The sequence below is a fragment of the Doryrhamphus excisus genome, chromosome 22 (genome assembly GCF_030265055.1).
Source record: "Doryrhamphus excisus isolate RoL2022-K1 chromosome 22, RoL_Dexc_1.0, whole genome shotgun sequence".
In the NCBI taxonomy this organism is placed as follows: domain Eukaryota; kingdom Metazoa; phylum Chordata; class Actinopteri; order Syngnathiformes; family Syngnathidae; genus Doryrhamphus; species Doryrhamphus excisus.
In genome coordinates this window covers 1,678,469-1,700,347 of record NC_080487.1, presented here as the reverse complement: position 1 = coordinate 1,700,347, position 21,879 = coordinate 1,678,469, and the positions used below count along the sequence as shown (strand labels likewise).

The 21,879-nt window shown below is 41.3% G+C and overlaps 2 protein-coding genes across 8 annotated transcripts in view; one reads left to right on the top strand and one right to left on the bottom strand.

Annotated features, from left to right (window-relative positions):
- Positions 1-12,424, top strand: part of itga3b (integrin, alpha 3b) — a 31,739-nt gene extending 19,315 nt beyond the window's left edge. Inside the window, exons 4-26 of the mRNA XM_058061228.1 lie at positions 537-786; positions 870-968; positions 1,071-1,275; positions 1,438-1,631; positions 1,867-1,955; positions 2,972-3,108; positions 3,204-3,290; positions 3,362-3,429; positions 3,545-3,690; positions 3,778-3,924; positions 4,176-4,273; positions 4,389-4,557; positions 5,316-5,390; positions 5,468-5,547; positions 6,653-6,730; positions 6,809-6,911; positions 7,068-7,244; positions 7,741-7,869; positions 7,944-8,057; positions 9,108-9,206; positions 9,567-9,692; positions 9,853-10,009; positions 11,031-12,424. Of these exons, the coding sequence (XP_057917211.1) occupies positions 537-786; positions 870-968; positions 1,071-1,275; positions 1,438-1,631; positions 1,867-1,955; positions 2,972-3,108; positions 3,204-3,290; positions 3,362-3,429; positions 3,545-3,690; positions 3,778-3,924; positions 4,176-4,273; positions 4,389-4,557; positions 5,316-5,390; positions 5,468-5,547; positions 6,653-6,730; positions 6,809-6,911; positions 7,068-7,244; positions 7,741-7,869; positions 7,944-8,057; positions 9,108-9,206; positions 9,567-9,692; positions 9,853-9,963 (2,781 nt within the window). The 3' untranslated portion in view covers positions 9,964-10,009; positions 11,031-12,424. The remainder of the gene's footprint in view (positions 1-536; positions 787-869; positions 969-1,070; positions 1,276-1,437; positions 1,632-1,866; positions 1,956-2,971; positions 3,109-3,203; positions 3,291-3,361; positions 3,430-3,544; positions 3,691-3,777; positions 3,925-4,175; positions 4,274-4,388; positions 4,558-5,315; positions 5,391-5,467; positions 5,548-6,652; positions 6,731-6,808; positions 6,912-7,067; positions 7,245-7,740; positions 7,870-7,943; positions 8,058-9,107; positions 9,207-9,566; positions 9,693-9,852; positions 10,010-11,030) is intronic.
- ace (angiotensin I converting enzyme (peptidyl-dipeptidase A) 1) overlaps positions 1-21,879 on the bottom strand; it is a 33,832-nt gene that overhangs the window by 1,775 nt on the left and 10,178 nt on the right. For 6 of the 7 annotated variants that reach the window (XM_058061220.1, XM_058061221.1, XM_058061222.1 and 3 more), the window contains 25 exons: positions 21,690-21,860; positions 21,528-21,615; positions 20,813-20,956; positions 20,297-20,488; positions 20,034-20,131; positions 19,782-19,951; positions 19,478-19,701; positions 19,255-19,399; positions 18,405-18,503; positions 17,801-17,923; positions 17,530-17,735; positions 17,303-17,439; positions 17,068-17,226; positions 16,895-16,982; positions 16,684-16,827; positions 16,387-16,578; positions 15,983-16,080; positions 15,166-15,338; positions 14,874-15,097; positions 14,665-14,809; positions 14,019-14,117; positions 13,743-13,865; positions 13,481-13,665; positions 12,534-12,680; positions 3,535-3,781 (listed from right to left, as the gene is read on the bottom strand). In XM_058061220.1, coding sequence (XP_057917203.1) covers positions 3,666-3,781; positions 12,534-12,680; positions 13,481-13,665; positions 13,743-13,865; positions 14,019-14,117; positions 14,665-14,809; positions 14,874-15,097; positions 15,166-15,338; positions 15,983-16,080; positions 16,387-16,578; positions 16,684-16,827; positions 16,895-16,982; positions 17,068-17,226; positions 17,303-17,439; positions 17,530-17,735; positions 17,801-17,923; positions 18,405-18,503; positions 19,255-19,399; positions 19,478-19,701; positions 19,782-19,951; positions 20,034-20,131; positions 20,297-20,488; positions 20,813-20,956; positions 21,528-21,615; positions 21,690-21,860 — 3,690 coding nt within the window. In that variant the 3' untranslated portion in view covers positions 3,535-3,665. Of the gene's footprint in view, positions 1-3,534; positions 3,782-11,560; positions 12,681-13,480; positions 13,666-13,742; positions 13,866-14,018; positions 14,118-14,664; positions 14,810-14,873; positions 15,098-15,165; positions 15,339-15,982; positions 16,081-16,386; positions 16,579-16,683; positions 16,828-16,894; positions 16,983-17,067; positions 17,227-17,302; positions 17,440-17,529; positions 17,736-17,800; positions 17,924-18,404; positions 18,504-19,254; positions 19,400-19,477; positions 19,702-19,781; positions 19,952-20,033; positions 20,132-20,296; positions 20,489-20,812; positions 20,957-21,527; positions 21,616-21,689; positions 21,861-21,879 lie in introns of those variants that run through there. The other variant, XM_058061227.1, reaches the window with a different exon arrangement.

The window sequence follows — 21,879 nt, the reverse complement described above, 5'->3', positions numbered from 1 at the left end:
AAATACACACATGGCATGATGTAGGGACACTATGGGACTGCCTTAACACTTTTGGGGCTTGGTGCTTTCTTGCTAGATGCTACCATGTTAAGTATTAGCATGTTATCATTTTGACTTTTTTATGCAAAATGAAAATACGCACATGACATTATGTGTGGACACTATGGAACTGCCTTGGCACTTTCGGCACTTAGTGTTATCTTGCCAGGTGTCACCATGCTAACATGTTAGCATGTTGGAATTTTGGCTATTTTACCATAGCATGATGTAGGAATGCTTTCTCTGCACTTTTGGTGCTAGCATGATATCTGTTAGCATGTTAACATTTTAGCGGCATTCCTCACATCTAAAGGCTAATACATACATGGCGTGATGCACGGATATTGTAGTACTGCCTTGAAGCTTTCGCTATAGACTGCCATCTCGTTAGATGCTAGCTTGCTAACAGTTAGCATGTTTGCTTTTTTGCTACGTTCCTTGTAGTCTGATTGTTGCTTTAAATGGCCCTTTAAATGAAACTCTTCTGGGGTTTATAGGCCTGTGGGCACCGCTATGTCAAGATTATCCAAAGCGGCACGGAAGAGCAGCGACAGATGATCGGAAAGTGCTACGTGAGGAGTAACGACCTGACCTATGACCCCGATGACGGCTGGCAGACTCACAGCTACGAGGTCTGCAACCCGGGTTTCGGCATGGAGCTCGAAGGCATGTGCAACATGGGCATCTCGGGCGGGATGAATGAGAACGATGTATACGTGGGTGCCCCGGGCAGCTTCGTGTGGCAAGGTGCGCACTTGGATAAAGATCAATTAATCATGTGTTGTTGCGCATAAAGCCAATATTTCTTGTCTGGTTTCTCTCTTTTTAAGGAAATGTTCATGTTATATCGAGAGATTCTGATCCAGCCAACGCATGGGACTCTATTAAAGACATTGGACAGCTGAAAAAGCGATCTAACAACTACATAGGTAAATGTTTCTTCGTTACTCTGCATTAATGAGTCAAAAGGTATTTACTAACATGTAAAATGCAATAATGAGTACATTGTATCATCTTTGTGTCTCCTGCAGGTTACTCTGTTCTTGAAGAGCAGAAGCTACTGAGCCTTAATGACTACACAGTGCTGGCGGGGTCCCCCAGGGATGAGTCCAAGGGCTCTGTGATGTTTGGGGTGAAGACTGACACCAAAATCGAGACGGCGCTCATCATCCCCGGGGAACAAGTGGGCTCGTATTTTGGGAGCAGTCTGGCTGTCACAGACCTCAACAACGACAAGTATGGCCCATCGCATTAGATCATGTCACCATACATATTTCCATATTTTGGAACATGTTTGAAATCATAGCTCTCTCTCTAAGTTTTTGGGATCTGAGAATTGTTTGTTTTTGTTCAAATTTCGAGTATTTAAATAGATATTTTTGTTTTCTGCGCCTCCAGTTGGAACGACCTAATAGTGGGCGCCCCCTATTACTTTGACCGCATGAAGGACGAGGGAGGAGCTGTCTATATTTATATGAACGAGAATGGATCCTTCCAGAAGACTCCAACTACAGTTCTAAAGGGGCCGGCATCATCTGCATTTGGCCTTGCAGTGGCCGCCATTGGTGACATCAACCAGGATGGATTCCAAGGTAGGTAGGAGAAACAATACAATATAAATGCACTAATAAAAAATTACTAATAGAAAGAATAATGCATTAAAAAATTGATGTGATGGCTTATTATTATTTATTATTTAAGTGTGTCAATTCCTTGAAAAATTCAAGGTACATTATGCAAAACAGGAACAGGAAGTACAGTGTTAGTGTTGTGTTAGGTTGCCCCCTACAGGCCTTATACTATTAATACATATCTTTATATGTGCAGACTTTGCAGTCGGAGCTCCGTTCCATGATACAGGCAAGGTCTACATATGGACAGGAAGTAAAAAGGGAATCTCAAATAAGCCCAGTCAGGTAACATAAGTCCTTATTTATCTGATTTATCTTCCCTTGAATCTTACAATGATGTCATCTTTGTCATATTGTACATATTACATTACTGTTATATCTTGTTGCATTCATACATCATACTGTTTATAATTTGTATAATCTGCAATAGCCATACGCTAGTCCAGGGGTGGGCACACTACGGCCACATCCGGCCCGCCAAGTGTTTGAATGCCTGTTCTTTCCAAAGTATTTAATTTAAAGTCAACATACAACCTGGCATCATGGCCTGAGCCAACCTTTTGATGGTTTTATCAATTTTGTTTTTTGACATGGTCTGTTGTTTACAAAGTGCTCCTGAAAAAAGGGACACAAGCACATAATAATAATAATAATAATTATTATTATTAGATTATTATAATTATTATTAGAACTATTATGATATTATAATTATTATATTAATGCTAATTATTATATGAATTGTATATAATATTGTTATATTTGCATATTTTACATAATAATAATATAATAATTATTATTTTAATTTTATTGTAATTATTATAATATTTTATTATTTTTAAAATATAAATATAAAATAATAAATAATAATAGCAGATTGCATGACAATTTTACAGATACAATAATACCAGGTGGACTGTTACGTGTAAAATATATAGTCTGCCCCCCCCCCCCGTAAATTTTGTCATATCAATGCGGCCCGCGAGTCAAAAAGTTTGCCTACCCCTGCTCTAGTCACTTCATTGCAATACTGTACATACTACTGTTATTATATATTGTCACATCCATACTGTGCATACTGTTAGAATCTGTATAATCTGCAATAGCCATATTATAGTCATTTATATCCCTGTACATATCCTCATAGCCTGTTATAGTTTGTACATAGATCTGTCCATTTTTCTACATTTACTTACTACTGAGGTACTTATAAAATTGCACTTCTGGTTGGATGCTAACTGCATTTTGTTGCCCTACAATAACAAAAAAGTTGAATCTAATCTAATTTTTGTCGCCCTCTGCAGGTAATAGAGGGGAAATCAGTGGCTAGTGGTGCGTTCAAGACGTTCGGCTACTCTATCAGCGCAGGCATGGACATGGATGACAACAGCTACCCTGACATCTTAGTGGGCTCGCTTGATGACCGCATCGCGCTGCTCAGGTACACGTTATCACAGCAAAGTTTCCTTTGTTGGTAAAATGAATTTTTTTACATTACATTAAGTTCCTTATTGTTGTCCTTGTCCTTGTTGACAGGAGTCGGCCAGTGGTCCACTTAACTCAGGACTTTACCGTGGAGCCAAAGATTGTGGATCCTAATCAGTGCCAAGGAAATACAGCATGGTGAGATGCATCGCATACTGGCTTATGTTATAGTGTTATGAAATTAATTGCTTTATTTTTATTATTTACAGCATCACAGCCACTTTGTGCATGTCTTTCACTTTAAGCAACGGCAACAAAAACTTCAAGAAAGACATCAGTGAGTCTGTCGTACTTACTCAAATAATGTCACTTCTGTCAAAAATATGACATAACCAATAATAACGTGACATGTGTGTGTGTGTGTGTGTGTGTGTGTGCTTACTTCCTTACAGCGGTGGAGTACACGGTGGAGGCTGACATGGAGAGGAGAAGGAGTCCGCGTGTTCGCTTCCAGGACAACAACGATGACACCTACACAGGAACGCTCACCCTGCCGTCGGCCAAATCCAAGTGTCAAGTTCTCAACTTGAATGTTGCGGTAGAGTCTCCAATTCGTATCATGGCATCTTGACATTGAACGTCTCGGCGATGTAACGCGGTATCATCTCCTCGGATGCATTCAAAGGCGCCTGTGAGAGACAAATTGGAGCCGGTGGTCTTCTCCGTAAACATGTCCCTGTTTGAACAAAAACCCAAATCAAGACGCTCCATTCAGAACCTGGACTCATTCCCTGTTCTCAGTCAAGAGCAGAAACTCACCCAAAGATCAGAGGTACGAGTACATGCAAGGTAGATCTTTCTCTTGTTTATTATCATTAGCAACAACATGACATCACAGCACCATTAATGCTCACTTTTGATTGGCACAAATCTACAGTTTTATGTTTGAAACCGGAATTGAGACCCCAATGTTAGTCCCAAAATTGCATGGCCTTTTTCCTATTCGCATAAACGATAAACAAGTTCCCCCACGGAAAAATAGCACTTCCTGTTGATGTCAATATGACTTGACTGTTCCTGCAGATCAACTTCCAAAAGGCGTGTGGCTCCGACAACAAATGCACCAGTAACCTGCAGCTCAAAGCTCATTTTGCCAACAATGAGGAAAAAATATTCCCCAGGTGAGCATAATGTCAGAATAAGTGACGCCTCTTTTGACTATTTTCTAACCACATGCATGTATTATTTTTGTAATAAAACCAAATGAATAAATCACGCATGTGTTCCTTTACCCAGACAGGACAAAGTCCAAATCTTTCAGTTCAACAGCAGCATGAAGATAATAATGCTGATAGTGGAGGTGACCAACTTTCCTTCAAGAGGAAAGCTAGCGGAGGATGCTCACCAGGCTATGCTCAATGTCACCATCCCTGATGCTCTGAAATACTCTGGTGTCAGATCCCAGGTACGTCCACTAGAGGGCAGCAAACCCTGTATAACTTAAATATGAACCAATAGCATCCTATGTTTTAGTCTTTTCCAGGGTAATAAAGCTGAGTTTACATGCATCTAAAGCAGGGGTGGGCAAACTACGGCCCGGGGGCCACATCCGGCCCGCCAAGTGTTTGAATACGGCCCGCCCAATCTTTCCAAAGTATTTCATTTAAACTCAACATACAACCTGGCATCATGGCCTGAGCCAACCTTTTGATGGTTGTATCAATTTTGTTTTTTGACATGGTCTGTTGTTTACAAAGTGCTCCTGAAAAAAGGGACACAAGCACATAATAATAATAATAATAATTATTATTATTAGATTATTATAATTATTATTAGAACTATTATGATTATTATAATTAGTATATTAATGCAAATTATTATATTAATTATATATAATATTATTGTTATATTTGCATATTTTACATAATAATAATATAATAATTATTATTTTAATTTTATTGTAATTATTATAATATTTTATTATTTTTAAAATATTTAAATATACATATAAAATAATAAAAGCAGATTGCATGACAATTTTACAGATACAATAATACCAGGTGGACTGTTACGTGTAAAATATATAGTCTGCCCCCCCCCCCCCCTCCCCCCCTGTAAATTTTGTCATATCAATGCGGCCCGCGAGTCAAAAAGTTTGCCCACCCCTGATCTAAAGTCACCCATGAGTATTTGCATTAAAGATGGTGGTTCTTTTCCTTACAGGACCACGATGTTGAATGTCATTACGAGGGCACAGTTCTTTGCGAATTGGGGAATCCACTCAAAGGAAAAGAAAAGGTACATGTCACCCGTGGAGTTCTATTTTTGGACATCTGCTGAAAATAAGTGGCCTTTTTATGTCCTCGTATCATTAGGTGTCACTGGCCCTGAGGTTGGAGACATCAGGTATAGATCTGTACACGCGGCAGATCGAGTCTCAGCTGCTTCTGTCCACGTAAGGATCGCTTTTGGACACATTGGGTTGTTTATTTGGGAGCGAAGAACTGGAAATACCCTGAGAGATGCTGTTTATTATTTATTAGAATAAATACATTCATTCATTTTCTACCGCTTATCCTCACGAGGGTCGTGGGGGGTTGCTGGAGCCTATCCCAGCTGTCTTAGGGCGAGAGGCGGGGTACACCCTGGACTGGTGGCCAGCCAATCACAGGGCACATATAGACAAACAACCATTCACACTCACATTCAATTAACCTAGCATGTTTTTGGAATGTGGGAGGAAACCGGAGTACCCGGAGAAAACCCACGCATGCACGGGGAGAACATGCAAACTCCACACAGAGATGGAATTGAACTCGGGTCTCCTAGCTGTGAGGTCTGCGCGCTAACCACTCGACCACCGTGCAGCCCTATAATAAATACATAGATATTAAAAATACTATTATAACTATTGAAAAAAGCTGGGTTGTCTTATTCAGGGTGAAGAGCTCTGTAAATGCAAAAAAAGCGAGTCAGAGCTTTTCTTCCTGTCAGTCACACGCACCACTGACATAGCAAATAGTGGTGGGCAAAAGCGTTCATTTCAGTGAACCGGATAATTACGGTTCATTCAGTTAAAAGATCCGTTCATTTCGCTCAATTGGTCAATCGTGTCGAGTCAGTCCGTTCACTCATGTTCACGTTTGTTCCGACTCAACAGCGCAACAACACGTGATGACTAGTGGTGTGTCAGTCATGAACGAACGGGTCAAAAGAACTAGTTCTTTTTTATGAACATAATGAACGAGGTCACTGACCCTTAACCCTAACCTTTTAAAAAAAAAAAAAACAACATTTGTAACTGAACGGACTGAATGAGTATTTTAGGGGCGGTGACCTCGTTCATTGCGTTCACAAAAAATAACTAGTTCTTTTGACCTGTTCGTTCATGACCGACACACCACTAATGGCAAGATGATGGAGATTTTGCCTTTAAAAGGAAATCAAACACTGACAAAGAATACATCCTGTAAAAAACTATTTTGTTCTTCTTTTCTGCCTTGGTATTTGAAACTAATTTAGCACTGAACTTCACTGTTGTCATCCATTGCTTGTGTCAGTCTCAGTGAGCAGAGCGACCTTCATCCAGTGCCGGTGACGCTGCTGATTGAGAACACCATCATCCCAACGTTCTCCATGTGGGTTTCATTGACTTGTTCCACACAAAATCACAACATTTGAGTCCTGATTGATAAAAACCTCTTTGCCCTGTGCAGAAAAAACGAACAAGTGCAGACCAAATTTGGCGGAACGGTGATGGGCGAGTCAGCTATGGTGAACAGCAGCGACGTGGGCAGTTTGCTGGAGTTCATATTCAACGTGAGTCACTCGGCTTTTATTAGACCTCTAGGACTATACTGTATGCTTCACTGTCTGGGGTTTAATATTGCTTTGTGGTGCAGCCATGTGCGGAGGAGGACGCTATTTGGAGATACAAAGTCACACCATATGGTTTTTTTTATTTATTCCAACTAGGTCCACATGAGAGGACAACCTCTGGGGGACTTGGGGACCCTGGCTGTGGAGTTTGAGTGGCCCTTTGAGGTGTCCAACGGGAAGTGGCTTCTGTACCTGACTCAGATCATGGTTCAGGCAGAATCGGAGACCGAGTGTAGACCTCCTGGAGATGTCGTCAACCCTCTCAATCTAACTGTGAGACATCTTTGGATTTTCCGATTGTCCATAATGCAACACCTTTAATCAGACAAAAGGCGGATAATGACGCTTGCATAAAGAACTTGCCAGTATATTCGAAGGATTTTGGCCATTGCTGAGGTCCACTTGGGTCCCTGCTCAAAGATTGTTCCTGTGCATTAATTTACAAGTCTACAGTTTTATATAAATGTTAAAAACATTGCCTGACACTTGATTAGATGACACCACTGCAGACTAGAACCACAATTATAAACATTACAAACAGTCTCACACTACTGTGACCTACTGTAGGCTTTGACTGTGTTTTTAAAAAAAAGCCAACGTTCATGTAATTTCTGGTCGGAACATTTTACCACATTGAAGCATCACTGGGCCCCAAATAGAAAAGAGATGTGCAAATTCTATTTTGAGCGCAATTTCCTGATCAAAGCCAGTCATTTTCTCCACGCCTCTGATGTCATGTGTCTGTTCCACTTCCCACTTCCTCCCCCAGTTGTCAGAAAGTGCATCAACGCGTGTAAAAAGGCAGATCCAGATAGACGACTCCAATGATAAGCTGCAGATCACCGAGCCGCAGGCCACGCTCACGCTGCTCACGCCGCGAAAAGAATCCTACTTGTTGGTGAGCTGGCTACCCAGCTTCCTGTTAACCCACGGGTGGCGATGTGTCGTAACCGTACGTTTTGATGTTTGTAGGAATGCTCCAAGGGCACGGCCAGATGCGTGACCTTCACGTGTCCTTTGTTGAACATGACCACTTCGGCCAAGATTTATGTCCGTGCTCGTTTGTGGAACAGCACCATGCTCGAGGTGCGTTCAAGGGTCATAAGCAACATTTACATTCTGCATCTCTCGACCTTTGTGAACCAGTCTTGTCTTGGACGTTGTTTATATAGTATAACATTTAGTATAACATATAGTACAACATATAGTATAACATTTAGTTAGTTAGTATAACATTTAGTAACATTTAGTTAGTTAGTATAACATGTAGTATAACATTTAGTTAGTTAGTATAACATATAGTATAACATTTAGTTAGTTAGTATAACATATAGTACAACATTTAGTTAGTTAGTATAACATGCAGTATAACATTTAGTTAGTATAACATATACTATAACATGTAGTATAACATTTAGTTAGTTAGTATAACATGTAGTATAACATTTAATTAGTATAACATGTAGTATAACATGTAGTTAGTTAGTATAACATGTAGTATAACATTTAATTAGTTAGTATAACATATAGTATAACATGTAGTATAACATTTAATTAGTTAGTATAACATGTACTATAACATTTAGTTAGTATAACATTTAGTTAGTTAGTATAACATGTAGTATAACATTAAGTTAGTTAGTATAACATTTAGTATAACATTTAGTTAGTTAGTATAACATGTAGTATAACATTTAGTTAGTTAGTATAACATTTAGTTAGTTAGTATAACATGTAGTATAACATTAAGTTAGTTAGTATAACATTTAGTTAGTTAGTATAACATTTAGTATAACATTTAGTTAGTTAGTATAACATGTAGTATAACATTTAGTTAGTTAGTATAACATGTAGTATAACATTTAGTTAGTTAGTATAACAAAGTATAACAGTTAGTTAGTATAACATGTAGTATAACATTTAGTTAGTTAGTATAACATTTAGTATAACATTTAGTTAGTACAACATTTAGTATAACATTACATTATTGTCAAACATTCTACCTCTATGAACACAATACATAATAGCTGCCTAGTAGTTTGCGCCAAACAATGTCTCCCCAAATGAGTCAGCGCTTTTCTTCCTGTCACTCACACAAACACCAATTTTATGGCGTGTTTCCGTTGTCTTTTACAGGACTATCCCAATGCTTTGTGGATCAAAGTCCGAGGGGCAGCAACGCTGAAACTCATTACCGACAAACCAACCATTAAGATGGACAGCCAGACCACCACGGTAACGATCCATCAAGGATTTATTAGTCATTATTAGGCTTGTCTATTTTATTACCATATTTTCGGTTCAAATTTTTAAAGTAATACCAGCACATTTAACAAGATGGATAACAGTAAAGCATTTAAGTGTCCAAATGCATATTTATACATGATTGAAAGTTTGACGGTCCTTGAATGCACCTTCTATCATTCTCCCAAGCTGCACAGATAGACTATTATATTGTAGTTTTACCATTTTCTTTCACCTATATTTGTTCCCAAATGCTGATACTATGTGCCTAGTGTGTACTGAAAGCCCTAGTCGTTATTTGCTTTAATTAATTGCTTTATGCACATGATGATGTTACTGTCATTTATGTAGTTTACAGTGGACATAGAGCCGGTGGCAGGCGTGGAGACACCTTATGAACTTCCACTATGGATCATCATATCTGCTGCGGTAGCAGGAATTGTACTTCTCGGAATCATCATTATTATACTTTGGAAGGTGAGGCATCAACCATTCATTCAACTGCTTCATTTGTGCACACCATGACTTTAAAAAAAGATGCTGAAAAAGCTTCCAGTTTTGTTTAGCAAAACCATCCTGAGTGGATATACGCTCCTGTACGGTATGGAGTTTAACCTTTGACATCCTCCGCCTCCAGTGCGGCTTCTTCCAGAGGGCCAGCAGGAGGGAGATGTATGAGGCCAAAGCCCAGAAGGCTGAGATGAAGATCCAGCCCTCTGAGACAGAAAGGCTCACTGAGGACTACTGAGACCCACTATGGGTCCTCCGACCGCACACACCAGAGGGGCTTTTGGGTAAAAAAAACAACAAAAAAACAGCCCTTCTAATAAGTCGTCATTACTAATGAAATTGTAGGGTGTGATTCAACTTCTTGCATCTTTCTGGCTTCCACTTTTATGTCTAACATCTTGCCTTCTTTTTAGGCTGGTTTTAAGCTGTCTGTCTGTCTGTGCCATTGTGTGAATGCTGAGAGACTACACCAAAAATGACGCATTTAATTTAAATGAATTGAACAATGTGTATATTATTGTTCTGCAATGGTGTCATGCCATTACAGGGACAACCGATATTGGCAAGGTAGCACAGATTGATGCTGTGTTGTATGAACCAATCAGTCCCCAATTCATTTTTGTATGAAAAAAATAACCTCTCAGCATTTACAGTACATGTATTGTGATTGAACTGTAGTTTCTGGTTGTTTATGTATGTATCATCAAAGTGCGTACACCACTTACATTTCAGGTGACATTTTAATACACCGTATCTTAAGGGACAATACTATAGAAATGAAACTTATACTTTAGAATAATCATTGTACAGCTGTACTGTATTGTAGTATAATGTGTTATATACAACACATGGTCATTATTGTCTAAATAGCTGCCAACACTAATGAATACCAAGATAGTTGTGTCTGGGGCGCCATGAGTGCTGTCAACACTGTGGAGCTGTGGTTCATTCATGAAAGGAAACATGAATCCCAGCTTGCATTGTGACCCTCTATAGCGCAGCATGACCCCTACCTTGGGAAACTAGACCACATTCTAAATATTATATTCCAGCTTCATTTCTATAGTATTGTCCCCTTAGAGGATGTAATAAAATAGTTTCTGAAATGCGAGGCGTGTACTCGCTTTTGTGAGATACTTGTAGCTTGTCTTTCTTCAGTTGGATACTGTGCCCCCCCCCCCCTTCTCTTTCTCTTTCCCAACTCTCTACTTCTATGCAGAATCTAAATCTCCTAAATGTTGTTCTGGAGCCGCCATTAAATCTTAGCTCTCCTTTAGTCTCTAATGTCACTTCTTTTCTTCCCAGCTCGGATTCTTCAAGCGATCCCTCTACTACCGGATAATGCCGAAGCACCGGGGGGTGAAAATTCGCATGGCTGATCGCTATCAGTCCAATGAAGGATTTGAGCCTGAGGAGCTGCATAGAAAGCATTGGATCACCAACTGGACAGAGACGCAGCATTTCTACTACTGAGGCCTCTGCTTAGAACCCCCGACTGTACACTGGCCAAACTAAGAACACCAGAAAGAACCCAGTCTGGACCCCCTGTGGATTAAATGCATTGACTTTTTCTAGACTTCTCAGTGCAATATACTGGACTTTGTTGTTTTCAGAGAATATAATAGTGATGTTCATTGAATTCAGGACTTTGATATTCTTAATTTAGTGCCTTTCTTTTTTTGTCCTCATGTCGTCTTCCCAATCAACCGTGAATTTTATTTCCGATTGTAAATGTTTTTGCATCCGTCTCTTTCACACTACAATTCCCACCTTGTGTGCAAAACATATGTTTGCTTTATTCCATGTTTTCAGGGACTACGGTCGGTACTAACTTGAGTACTACTTGATTCTCTTGCCCCTGTATTGATGACTATTTATTATACAGTCTTGTGTAAACATGGCAGGGGATCTTTTTCGAATGATCTCATAACAGGGAGTCATAACACTGGATTTAATAACGCTTTGTAAATATCGTAATCAACTAGAGGCGGCATTGTATGTAGTTGTGTAATACGTGACGTACATATGTTTTATTGACTAACCGGCTACCTCATTAGGTACACTGGCACAATTTAGCAGTTTATGTTTATTGTTGTGGTTATCAAAAGTAGGCTGCATCATACCAAGAGCCACTCATGTAGCTATTACATGACATGATGTGCACTTGTACCTAATGTTGTGGCCAGTGGGTGTACGCCGTTTGCTGTGAGGCAAACTTTTGGACGACATCCCAGTCGGTTCTGTACCTTTGAGCACTGAAAACCAGCGTGGACTAAGAGGACATTGATTTGGTCGTCTCTGGTGGGACTATTTGTTGTTCATGTTACCTGAGAGCTGCCAGGTATTTTTTTTGTGGGCCTTACACTGGCCCCTTTGAGGACTCAAACGAATGCACAGTTTTTTTTCTGCAATGTAATTAAATTGTTCCTGCAATAAGGTCCAATTGAAACGTCGTAGTACTTTTGTACTTTTTTTTATTATTGTAGAAATAAGAACAAAATCAAATATGTTTACACAAACAATAACTTTACAAATATTTGCTCCCTAAGTATGAACATATTACAAATAAATTACAAAATGGTGCAATGTGATTTTGCCAGGCCAACAAAAAAAGGTTTTGGGCTCCAAGTGTATACAATAAATATACAAGACATATTAGGGTGGCAGACAAAGGAAAGCAAATGTGATCGTGTGCACTGTACACTGACAAAACACCAATATTCACATTAGGGCTGTTACTGTGCTAAAGCTAAAGTACGCTAGCTATTTAGTCTTTTTGTTTGAGCTCTATCGTGGATAATGACCTACCGGACTTCTTTGACTTCCTGTACTTGTAGGCCAGGACAATGGTGGCTACCAAGAGAACCAGGCCCAGGACCAGCAGGACCCACTGGCCTGCAATGGCGGCTGCGCTCTCCACGTCCATCCCCAGGAAGTCCGTAGTGCTGGTTGCACCTGCAGGATGCATAGGAAATAAGCAAGCATTTTAGTCACTATTATTATTAGGGTTATGATTTATGCTTGTCAAAGCAACAGCTTTTATGATGACAATATATGGGAATTTACAGGAATAAATTGAAGGTGTGTTCATTTCTGGTTTATTATAATAATATTTCAAAAATTCTCTACCTAAACTTCCTTTGGAAGGTTTTTGGACAGCTTCTAAAAATGTACAGGATATATTTTGCCCCTTTCTAATTGTATTGATCTATTGAAGCCATTAGTATTCCTGCATCTTTTGGTTCAATGCCTACCGTTGTCTCCAATTTTAAAATGAAATAACCTTTCTAATGACCATAAAACATTATTATTCAAATACATTTTATAAACCATAATGAGTTGTTAAACAAGAAAAGATTGAAAAATGACACATAATAGATACAGGCTTTTAAATAGAAAACATGGGTTTGGTCTAGTGCTGTGTTCAATGACCCTGCTTGGTATTGTGTATGGGTGTGAATAAAGAATAAAGCTGATTTTTGCAAGTATTTAGTGGAAACCACAGCTGCTGTTATCGTCGTGGTTCTCTCTTTCCCTCCCATCAATCTACCGATGGTGATGTGTTCACATCCTTTAGGGCAGGAACTCATCAGGAGAATAAGCAGCAAGAAAATGATTTCAGTGAGCCGCAAAAGGGAATCTGGTCTGTTGGTACTTTTTTTTTTTTCCATCTTGGGGATTAACTTGTAGATGTGCTTCCAACATGTTGGACTCTAACATGGTGTTATTTCCGTGCAGGAATGTGCAACACTCACTTGAAGGCTTCCAGTCATAATCAGGCCACCCGCGGATATCGTTGTTCTTAGTGTTCTCCGCCTCCAGCCATTTAATGAGAGGTTCGAAATATTCCATAAGTGGCTCGGCGCTCATATCGGGCTGGCCCGCCATCATCCGCATAGCCTCAGGCCAGGGCTTGCTGCCGCCTAACTTCATGACATCACTGAAAGGCAGACAAAGGCAGGAGGTGATGATTTACACGGGATTCGTACGTTGTATTCATTTGTGAAGTGTACTCACCCCAGCAGCTTCCCAGCTTCCTGAGACTGATAAATATCACACGTGTGTAGAGGCCCCTGGTGCTTGGCGGCGTTACACAGGGCCTTGTGGAACTGAAACTGGATAATAAAGCTGACAAAGTACCTGTGAGTGGATGATAAACATGTCACCATAAACGTGCTGGTCACACCGACACATGATGAACACATCCGCAGCTCATGTTGCCAGGTTTATCTGATCACGCCATCGCCACTGATGGATTATGAGGCGTTCCAGACGCCAAAATAGCAATATTACCTCACGTAGGGAACGCTAGCGGGGATGTGGAACTTTGCACCTGGGTCAAAGTCATTCTCTGTACGGGCAACAGGCGGACACAGGCCCTGGTACTTCATCCTGCAATTAGAAAATCCTTTAGCTTGTTTCATAGTGAGAATTTGTCGAGTATCAAAGTCAATTGTGGACCAAAAGGCGAATTTTAATATTTCCGTATTTTCCAGACTATAAGTCACACTTTTTTTCCATAGGTTGGCTGTTCCTGCGAGTTATACTCCAGAGCGACTTATGTATGTATTTTTCTACCGAATGATGCATTTTTGGCCTTGTGCGACTTATACTCCAGAAAAATGGTATATAATTTCACAGACAGCCACAAGAGGGCACTCTAGACTTTCACATCGATATCTCCTACTCCTTACCAATTCAATATTTAAACAGTTGGCGTTACGACACAACACAAAACACCCCCCAAAAGAAAATCATATTCTGCAGACTACAAGCTGCAAGTCGTGAAATTAGCAGCTGAATTCCCAAAAGATCGCATGCAGTCTTCTTTTGGTTCATTTACTTGATGACATGTCAGCTGGGTGACACTACTCAGCTTTAAGAGGCATTTTGTAAAACAGTTGTAATAATAAAGTATGAACTTGAAGATCTACGTTACCTGAGGTTCCACCACTCTTTATTGTATTCAGACGATGGGATGCGTCCATCAAATACCTTCCATCTCCACTGGTCCATCAGGTAACCAAAGGGCAGGAAGGCAATCTTATCAAGCGCCATGTTCATCAGGAAGTTGATGGTGCTCTCTGAAACAACCAAGGAAGAAGTAATAAGACCGTTATCTTGTACGGACGGGTGTTGTTAACTCACCGTGGTTGTCCTCCACTTTGTCCAGGAGACCGATGCTCTTCAGGTGTTTGGGTGTGGACACAGAGAGTGCCAACACATCACCGATGGCCTCGTGGAAGCCAGGGTTGGCTCCCTCACGGAACGACACGGGCTGCTCCTTGTATTGCAGGAAGTACTGGACGTGGCCCATCTCGTGGTGGACGGTGATCAAGTCATCCATGGTCACCACGGTGCACTGTTTGATTCTATACACATGCAATGTGTTAGTCACATTGCAAACGACAATCCCTACATGGATAAATTCATGTTTAACCTGAAGTCTTTTCTGTTATAGAAATCCCAAGCAGAGGCGTGGCAAACCACTTGGCGCCCATCGATGGGCTTCTCCAGCATGGATTTCTCCCAAAACTCCTTTGGCATAGGCAGCAGTCCCAAAGAGGTGAAAAATTTGTCTGATTCCTGGAACATTCTTTTCGCGTTCCAGCCCTTGATAGAAGGAAACAAATACATGTGAATATGTGAAAGACATTTAGTTTTGATGAAACAAATGGAGGCTCAAAGTAGACTGCTTCCACATGAGCGTTTGGTGCAAATCTCGATGAAAAATAATTGATTTCTTTCATCGTTAGCATCATGATAATCCCTAGAAGAGTGATTTTCTCATGATGCTGATTGTTTAACAATATATAATTTATAGTCCTTGCATTTACTGTATTTTCCGGAGTATAAGTCACACTTTTTTCATAGGTTGGCTGTTCCTGCGACTTGTACTCCAGAGCCACTTATAAATGAAAAAACTGTTTATGTTACATAACCATTGTGTTAGCATATCTTACACCTATTCGGCCTGTTATTGTTAGAACTTGCCTTCCAAGAGGACGTAATATCTGTTTTGGTTAAGTAGTAAAATAAATTACCCACAAAAAATGCGACTTATACTCCAGTGCGACTTATGTATGTTTTTTTTTTCCTACCTAATTATGCATTTTTGGCCTTGTGCGACTTATACTCCATAGCGACTTATAGTCCAGAAAATACAGTAGTAATTTTTTTGTTCTCATTCTGCATGAACATTTGCTATTTATGTGTCGCTCCAAAGCTGCTATAAGAAGCCATTAAGAAGTATTCACATTTTCCAACATAGCTGGCGTGGCATCAACTTGCGTGGCATCTGGATACGGCAGGACTAGGTCCATGATGCCAGACCACGTCTGGGCCCACATGTTACCTGAAGCGACAGAAATGCATGCCATTTTATGACAAGGATTCATCTCTGCTTGTTGTGTCGGTTGAGCGAGGCTGAGTCTTATTCCTAACTGTGGAAATGTCACACACAATCTCACGCCTGTCACTTCGGAAAGAATATGAAATCCTTGCCCAATCCAAAAGGCATTCAAAGCCAGCTGCGGAATATTAGCGGAATACTTTACCACATAAAAGAACATTTTAGCTGTGGTATGTCCCTGAATTCCACACTGAAGTACTGACTGGCATGCTGAGGCGCCAAATAGCCTGCTTTTATGAATTAACTCACCCAGCAGGTGAGCGGGTATGGGTCCTCTCAGGTTGATGCGCTTTGGACCATACTTTTTGTACAGAGCCCTGCGAACATAGGCGTGCACGTTCAGGTAGAGCGGCTCCAGCTGCTTCCACAGACGCTCCAGGTCTTCCTCAAATGTTGGCGTTTCATACAGAGAGCGCCAGTAAGCACCGTTGTCGCTGTGACCTATAGTGAAGGACAGAGTAGTGAATTCTCCGAGGGATTCTGAACTCAACAATAAAACGGGTGTATCAGTTTTGATTGAGACTCTCGGAAAGCTACTCGGCCTACCGTTGAGTCTGGCAGCTTGGTTGGCCAGTTCTACATATCTTTTATAATCTGTGCGAAGTACTTTCCCGGCTGCATCTCGCCACCCTTTCCAGGCAAATAACAGTTCATCGTAGTCTCTGGACTCTGCCATGGTCTTCTGGAGGTCTGAAACCGACACATCATGGTCACTACAGCACAAACAAACAGATATTCTAAGATGTTGACTTCATACCAGGATCCAGTGGGAGGCATTGGCCGTTGTCCTTGCAGACCTTGGCCACACTGTACTTGGTCTCCATGTTGGACAGGAGACTGTTGTACTAAATATAAACACACAGACATTTTAATGACGGATGCTCAGACAAAAGCAGCAGAAGCTTTCAGACCTAACAAACATGTCCTCACCTCTTCAAGCTGTGCTGATGGCAGCGCGGCCCTCTCGATGTCGCTGAGTTTTTTAATGATACGCTTGACCGAGGCATCCTGGAAGTCAGCTGTGTCGAACCGCCGCGCCAGCTGCCCGTACCTCAAAGTGTGGGATGACATCTCCAGATTCTTCTCAAGCTGGGGAACAAAAATGAAGGCTTTCATTTATGTTTAAAAGTGATGATGGACAGGTAGATGATGTTGAGGTTCTCACCATCTTCTGCTTATTGGCTTCATTGATGTCAGTGTTGTAGGCCCACGAGGCCTCCGTGTAAGCATTCCACACCACTTCAGCTGTACTGTTGTACTCATCGAGAAGCTTCTTTGCTTCAAGTTCATCTGTATTCTTATCTGGGTGGACGAGAACAACGTTAACTACAATGTAGCAACAAGAGCAGCATGTCTGGCTCAACATTTGCCAGTGCTCTACTTTTGTCTTACCGATATCCCCTGGGTAGCCCTCAGGAATGGGTGGGACCCAATTGAAGTCAGGCCATCCGATGGTCTCATCGACATTTTGCTGTCGCAGCCACTCAATGACGGGGGCGAAGTAGCTCATCAGCGAGCTTGCATTCATCTTGTCTGTGCCTAGAGCCTCTTGTAGCACGACAGGCCATGGTTTTGACGAACCTGCCTGAAGAACTTTCCTGAAGGACGGACGATGGAACATTTTTAACAATGGAACATCAACGCCTCATTAAAACTTACGTACTTTAAAATCGCCCCCGCTTCTGCAGAGTGGTAGATATCACATTTGTGCAAGGGTCCGTTGTGTTTGGCTGCACTACACAGTTTTTCATGAAACTGGAACTGCAGGATGAAGCTGACAAAATACCTGCAGGAGACAGATTGGCAATGCCAACTGATATTAGTTTGACAACAAGTTAAGTGACAATGGGTCTTAGTTGCTTAGCACTTTAGTGCACTAATATGACCAAAATACACAATAGTCCCCTAAAGGTAGGAAAAAGAATGTTCCGTTTACTGCTTGTAATGTTCGTTTGTGCTAAACAAACCCCAGCCGAGGTCGCAGCAACCAACTTCCTGCTATTGTAAAGCTGTGTTAAAACCTACTCCCGGCTATTCACATGAATGTATTAAGATCATAGTATACAATAACACTTTTAATTCCCATCTCAGGCATTTTTGCCAATGTTATTCCCTCGTGTGTTGGTCCATAAAACACCTTGTTAACAGGCAGACACTCCTAATGTTCTACAAAGCTCAACTCATGTTTAGTTTACATGTCAAGCTAACATGTTCATGCCGAGACGTATCAATACAAGGTGAATTTTACGCATGTTAAACAATGTTACCTGATGTACGGTGTGTTTCCAGGAATGTGGAATTTAGCGCCGGCATCAAAGTGGTCCTCGGTGCGCTTGGTGGGCGGGCAGATGCCTTGATATTTTGTCCTTGAGGAAGAAACAAGAAACAGATGGATTGCACAGCTTATATAACTAAAAGACCTTGAAAAGTTACTCTGTCTATAACAGTTGTGTTTGTGTGGCAGGTCACTTGATGCTCACACAGACTTGAGCAAAATGAGCAATTTTGGTTTGCATACAATAGCCAAGCTAATGAAACTAACACACTCTCTATTGACCCTTTAATGCCCGAAAATATAAACAATACTCAGCCTGAAATATACATATGTATTAGTATTATTTGTACTGTTTGTATTCCCTCACCCAGTATCGTCTTGTGATATAAAAAAAGAGTAAACAATTTTGTTGTAGAAAGTTATACCTAAAACAGTAAACAGGTCCCTCTGATTTCTAACAGATTTGTGATCTGTGATCCCGGGCCCTTCCCAAGGGCAACAAACCACTACAAGGGGAGCAGCTATAAAATAGAAGGTTCCGTAATGGATCTACACAACCGGCGGTTAATAGCTGTGTGAGCTCCCCTCGACCCTGACTTAAAAATCCTCACCAGGTGAGCTTAACCCGTTGAGAAGAGGTGTGATCTTGCACCCTCGAGATAACTTTGAGTTAAACATTGATCACACCAACCACAAAAGAAGGTCTCAGAGATCAACGTTCCAGGGTCACCATGCCATTAACTTCACTGAGTGTACCACCAAAATGTTCGGTATATTGTTGCAAGTCAATATAACAATAAGTGGATTATAGTGTATATGTAAATACTCATGAATTTGCCTACCTGAGGTACCACCATTCAGAGTTGTAGCGGTCTGGGGGTGTATTCCCATTGAATACGCCCCATCGCCACTGGTCAATGAGATAGCCAAAAGGAAGGAAGGCTATCTTCTCCAGAGCCATCTTTAACAGGTAGTTAATATCTGATTCTGGAGGAACAAAAATGTTTAGCTAACTTCCGGCAACGGCTCAATGGTCACTCAGTCTATGTGACTTTGTCCCTTTACCAGTATCAGAGGTCACAGAATCCAGCAGTCCAATGGTCTTCAGATGTTTTGGTGTGGAAACAGAAAGGGACAAGACATCGCCGATAGCCTCATGAAATCCGGGATTGGCCCCGCGACGGAAGCCCACCGGTTGGTCCTTGTACTGGAGGTAATACTGAACGTGACCCATCTCATGGTGGACGGTGAAGAGCTGCTCCATGGTCACTGTCGTGCACTGCTTTATCCTACAACATGACACACACATGCATATCTATTGATAAGTCTTTCCAGCGATCTAATTATACCTTCTATCCGTCAAGGTTACCTGAAGTCTTTGCGGTTGTAAAAGTCCCAGGCGGATGCGTGACACACCACCTCCCGATCGTTGGGCTTCTCCAGCATAGATTTTTCCCAGAATTCCTGAGGCATCTCAGCTAAATCCAAAGATATGAAGAAATCCTCGGCGACTGTGAACATGTGTGTGGCATTGTAGCGCTGGGAAACAAACATTGTAATCACAGTGAAATGTAACAGTGTTTATTGTTTTTACGACTGAATATGTTTTCTCGGCTCTCACTTGTTTGACCATTTCGTCAGTCACGTCTATGTTGGGTTTGTCAGGATATGGTATCATCAAACCGTAGATATTGTTCCAGGTCTGGGCCCACATATTTCCTGAGGGTGAGGAAGAAAAAACACTTAAGCAACAATTCATTCTTGTTATGGGATACAGTGTTCGCAGGCTGTGTAGGAAATGCCTGCATAAAGCACGTCCATCCACTCTCTCGAGATAAGCTAAGTAGTACTCGTATTGTTTCCAAACAAAGTGCTGATGTATACCGAGCAGATGCGCCGGGATTGGTCCTCTCAGGTTGATGTACTTGGGTCCGTACTGGTTGTAGAGCTGGCGGCGCACGTAGGCATGCAGGTTCTGATAAAGCGGCTCTATTGTCTTATACAGTTCCTCGATGACGTCCTGGAAGTTGTCTGTCTCATACCAAGAGCGCCAGTCATCACCTGTGTCCTTAAATCCTACAAAAAAGGCACACAGTGTAAAGTACTATTACAGATATTTACAGTACAATTAGTTCCCTTAGAAATATGAATGCTGCATATCAAATGCTAGGAAGCTATATAATAGCAATCAATACATGGCACTTTCTTATGAATTTTCTTTTAACGCTGGATTTGCCCTTAAAAATAATGTTAAATCAACATTATTGTAGCACTTTATAGGACATTGCAGCTCTCCCAAAAGTGGGTGGCGGGGTCTTTGCCAAAAGGAAATAACGTAATGACTGTAATTGTTGCACTTTAATGTGTTTTCATTAAAGTGAATGTGTCTCTCCTTCTTACCATCAGCTTGCGAGGCTTTGTTGCTGAGCTGCACAAACCTGGGGTAGTGCTTCTTGAGGGGGACGCCTGATTCGTTGTGCCAGCCCTCCCAAGCATAAAGCAGCTTCTTGTAGCTCCTGGAGGTAGCCATGATGTCAGTTAGATCTGCAGATGACCACACACACAGACACACACACACAAAGCTATGGGCAAGTGAGGTTTGCAGGGAAATGCCAACATGAAGTCATTAGTTCTGTGACATTCTGTAAAGCAATACTGGGACAACAAAGCAAGGAAGAAAAGGCAATGAAGAGGTGAAAGTTGACCAAGGAGGATGGATAGAATCTTGGAGAGCATCCCGTATGTTTTTATAATGACGCCAATGTTTTTGTGAAGGGTTGTGCCACATTTACACTAACCCTGTTCACCTCTTCATTATTTCCACTGAAACCACTAATTGTAATGGAGGAGGAAGACCATCAGCTTGTTAACAAGTCATATTTTCCACCTTCGAGCAGCTCATTGTCTCGTGTTGCAGACAAAACATAAAGCCATTGTTAACAACACATACCCAAGTTAAAAGCTAATAACATGTTGTGACTGTGGCCTTAGATCGACACTCCATCATACTTCCTCTTTGTGCTTTGCCCATCCTGTGACTTTTCCATGAACCGACAAGAAGACATTTTCCTATGTTTTTCTGCCTAAACCTCCCGTCTTTTCTGCTTTTACTCACGAGGTTCCAGGCTCCAGCTGATGTTGGGCTGTGGATTCACCTTAGCGGTGGAATAAATACTGTCCATGGTGCTGAGAATGGTGTTATACTGCAGACACAGAACAGAAACCACAGCTCATTCCTTTAGTTTTTGCACAGACAGAATCTAAAGAAGACACCCACCTCTTGTCTTTCTTCGGGAGGCAGGTTGGCAGCTCCCAGGACCATGACTTTGCTCATCAGTTTCTTATCTTTAGGGTCAGGGAGGGAATCAAGCAGCTCGCGAGTGAACACCTGCTTGGCCTTGAGCCCCCAGGCCTCAGTGAAGGCCTGCTCTTCCAGGGATGCATTTACCTACGTAAATACAGCGGGA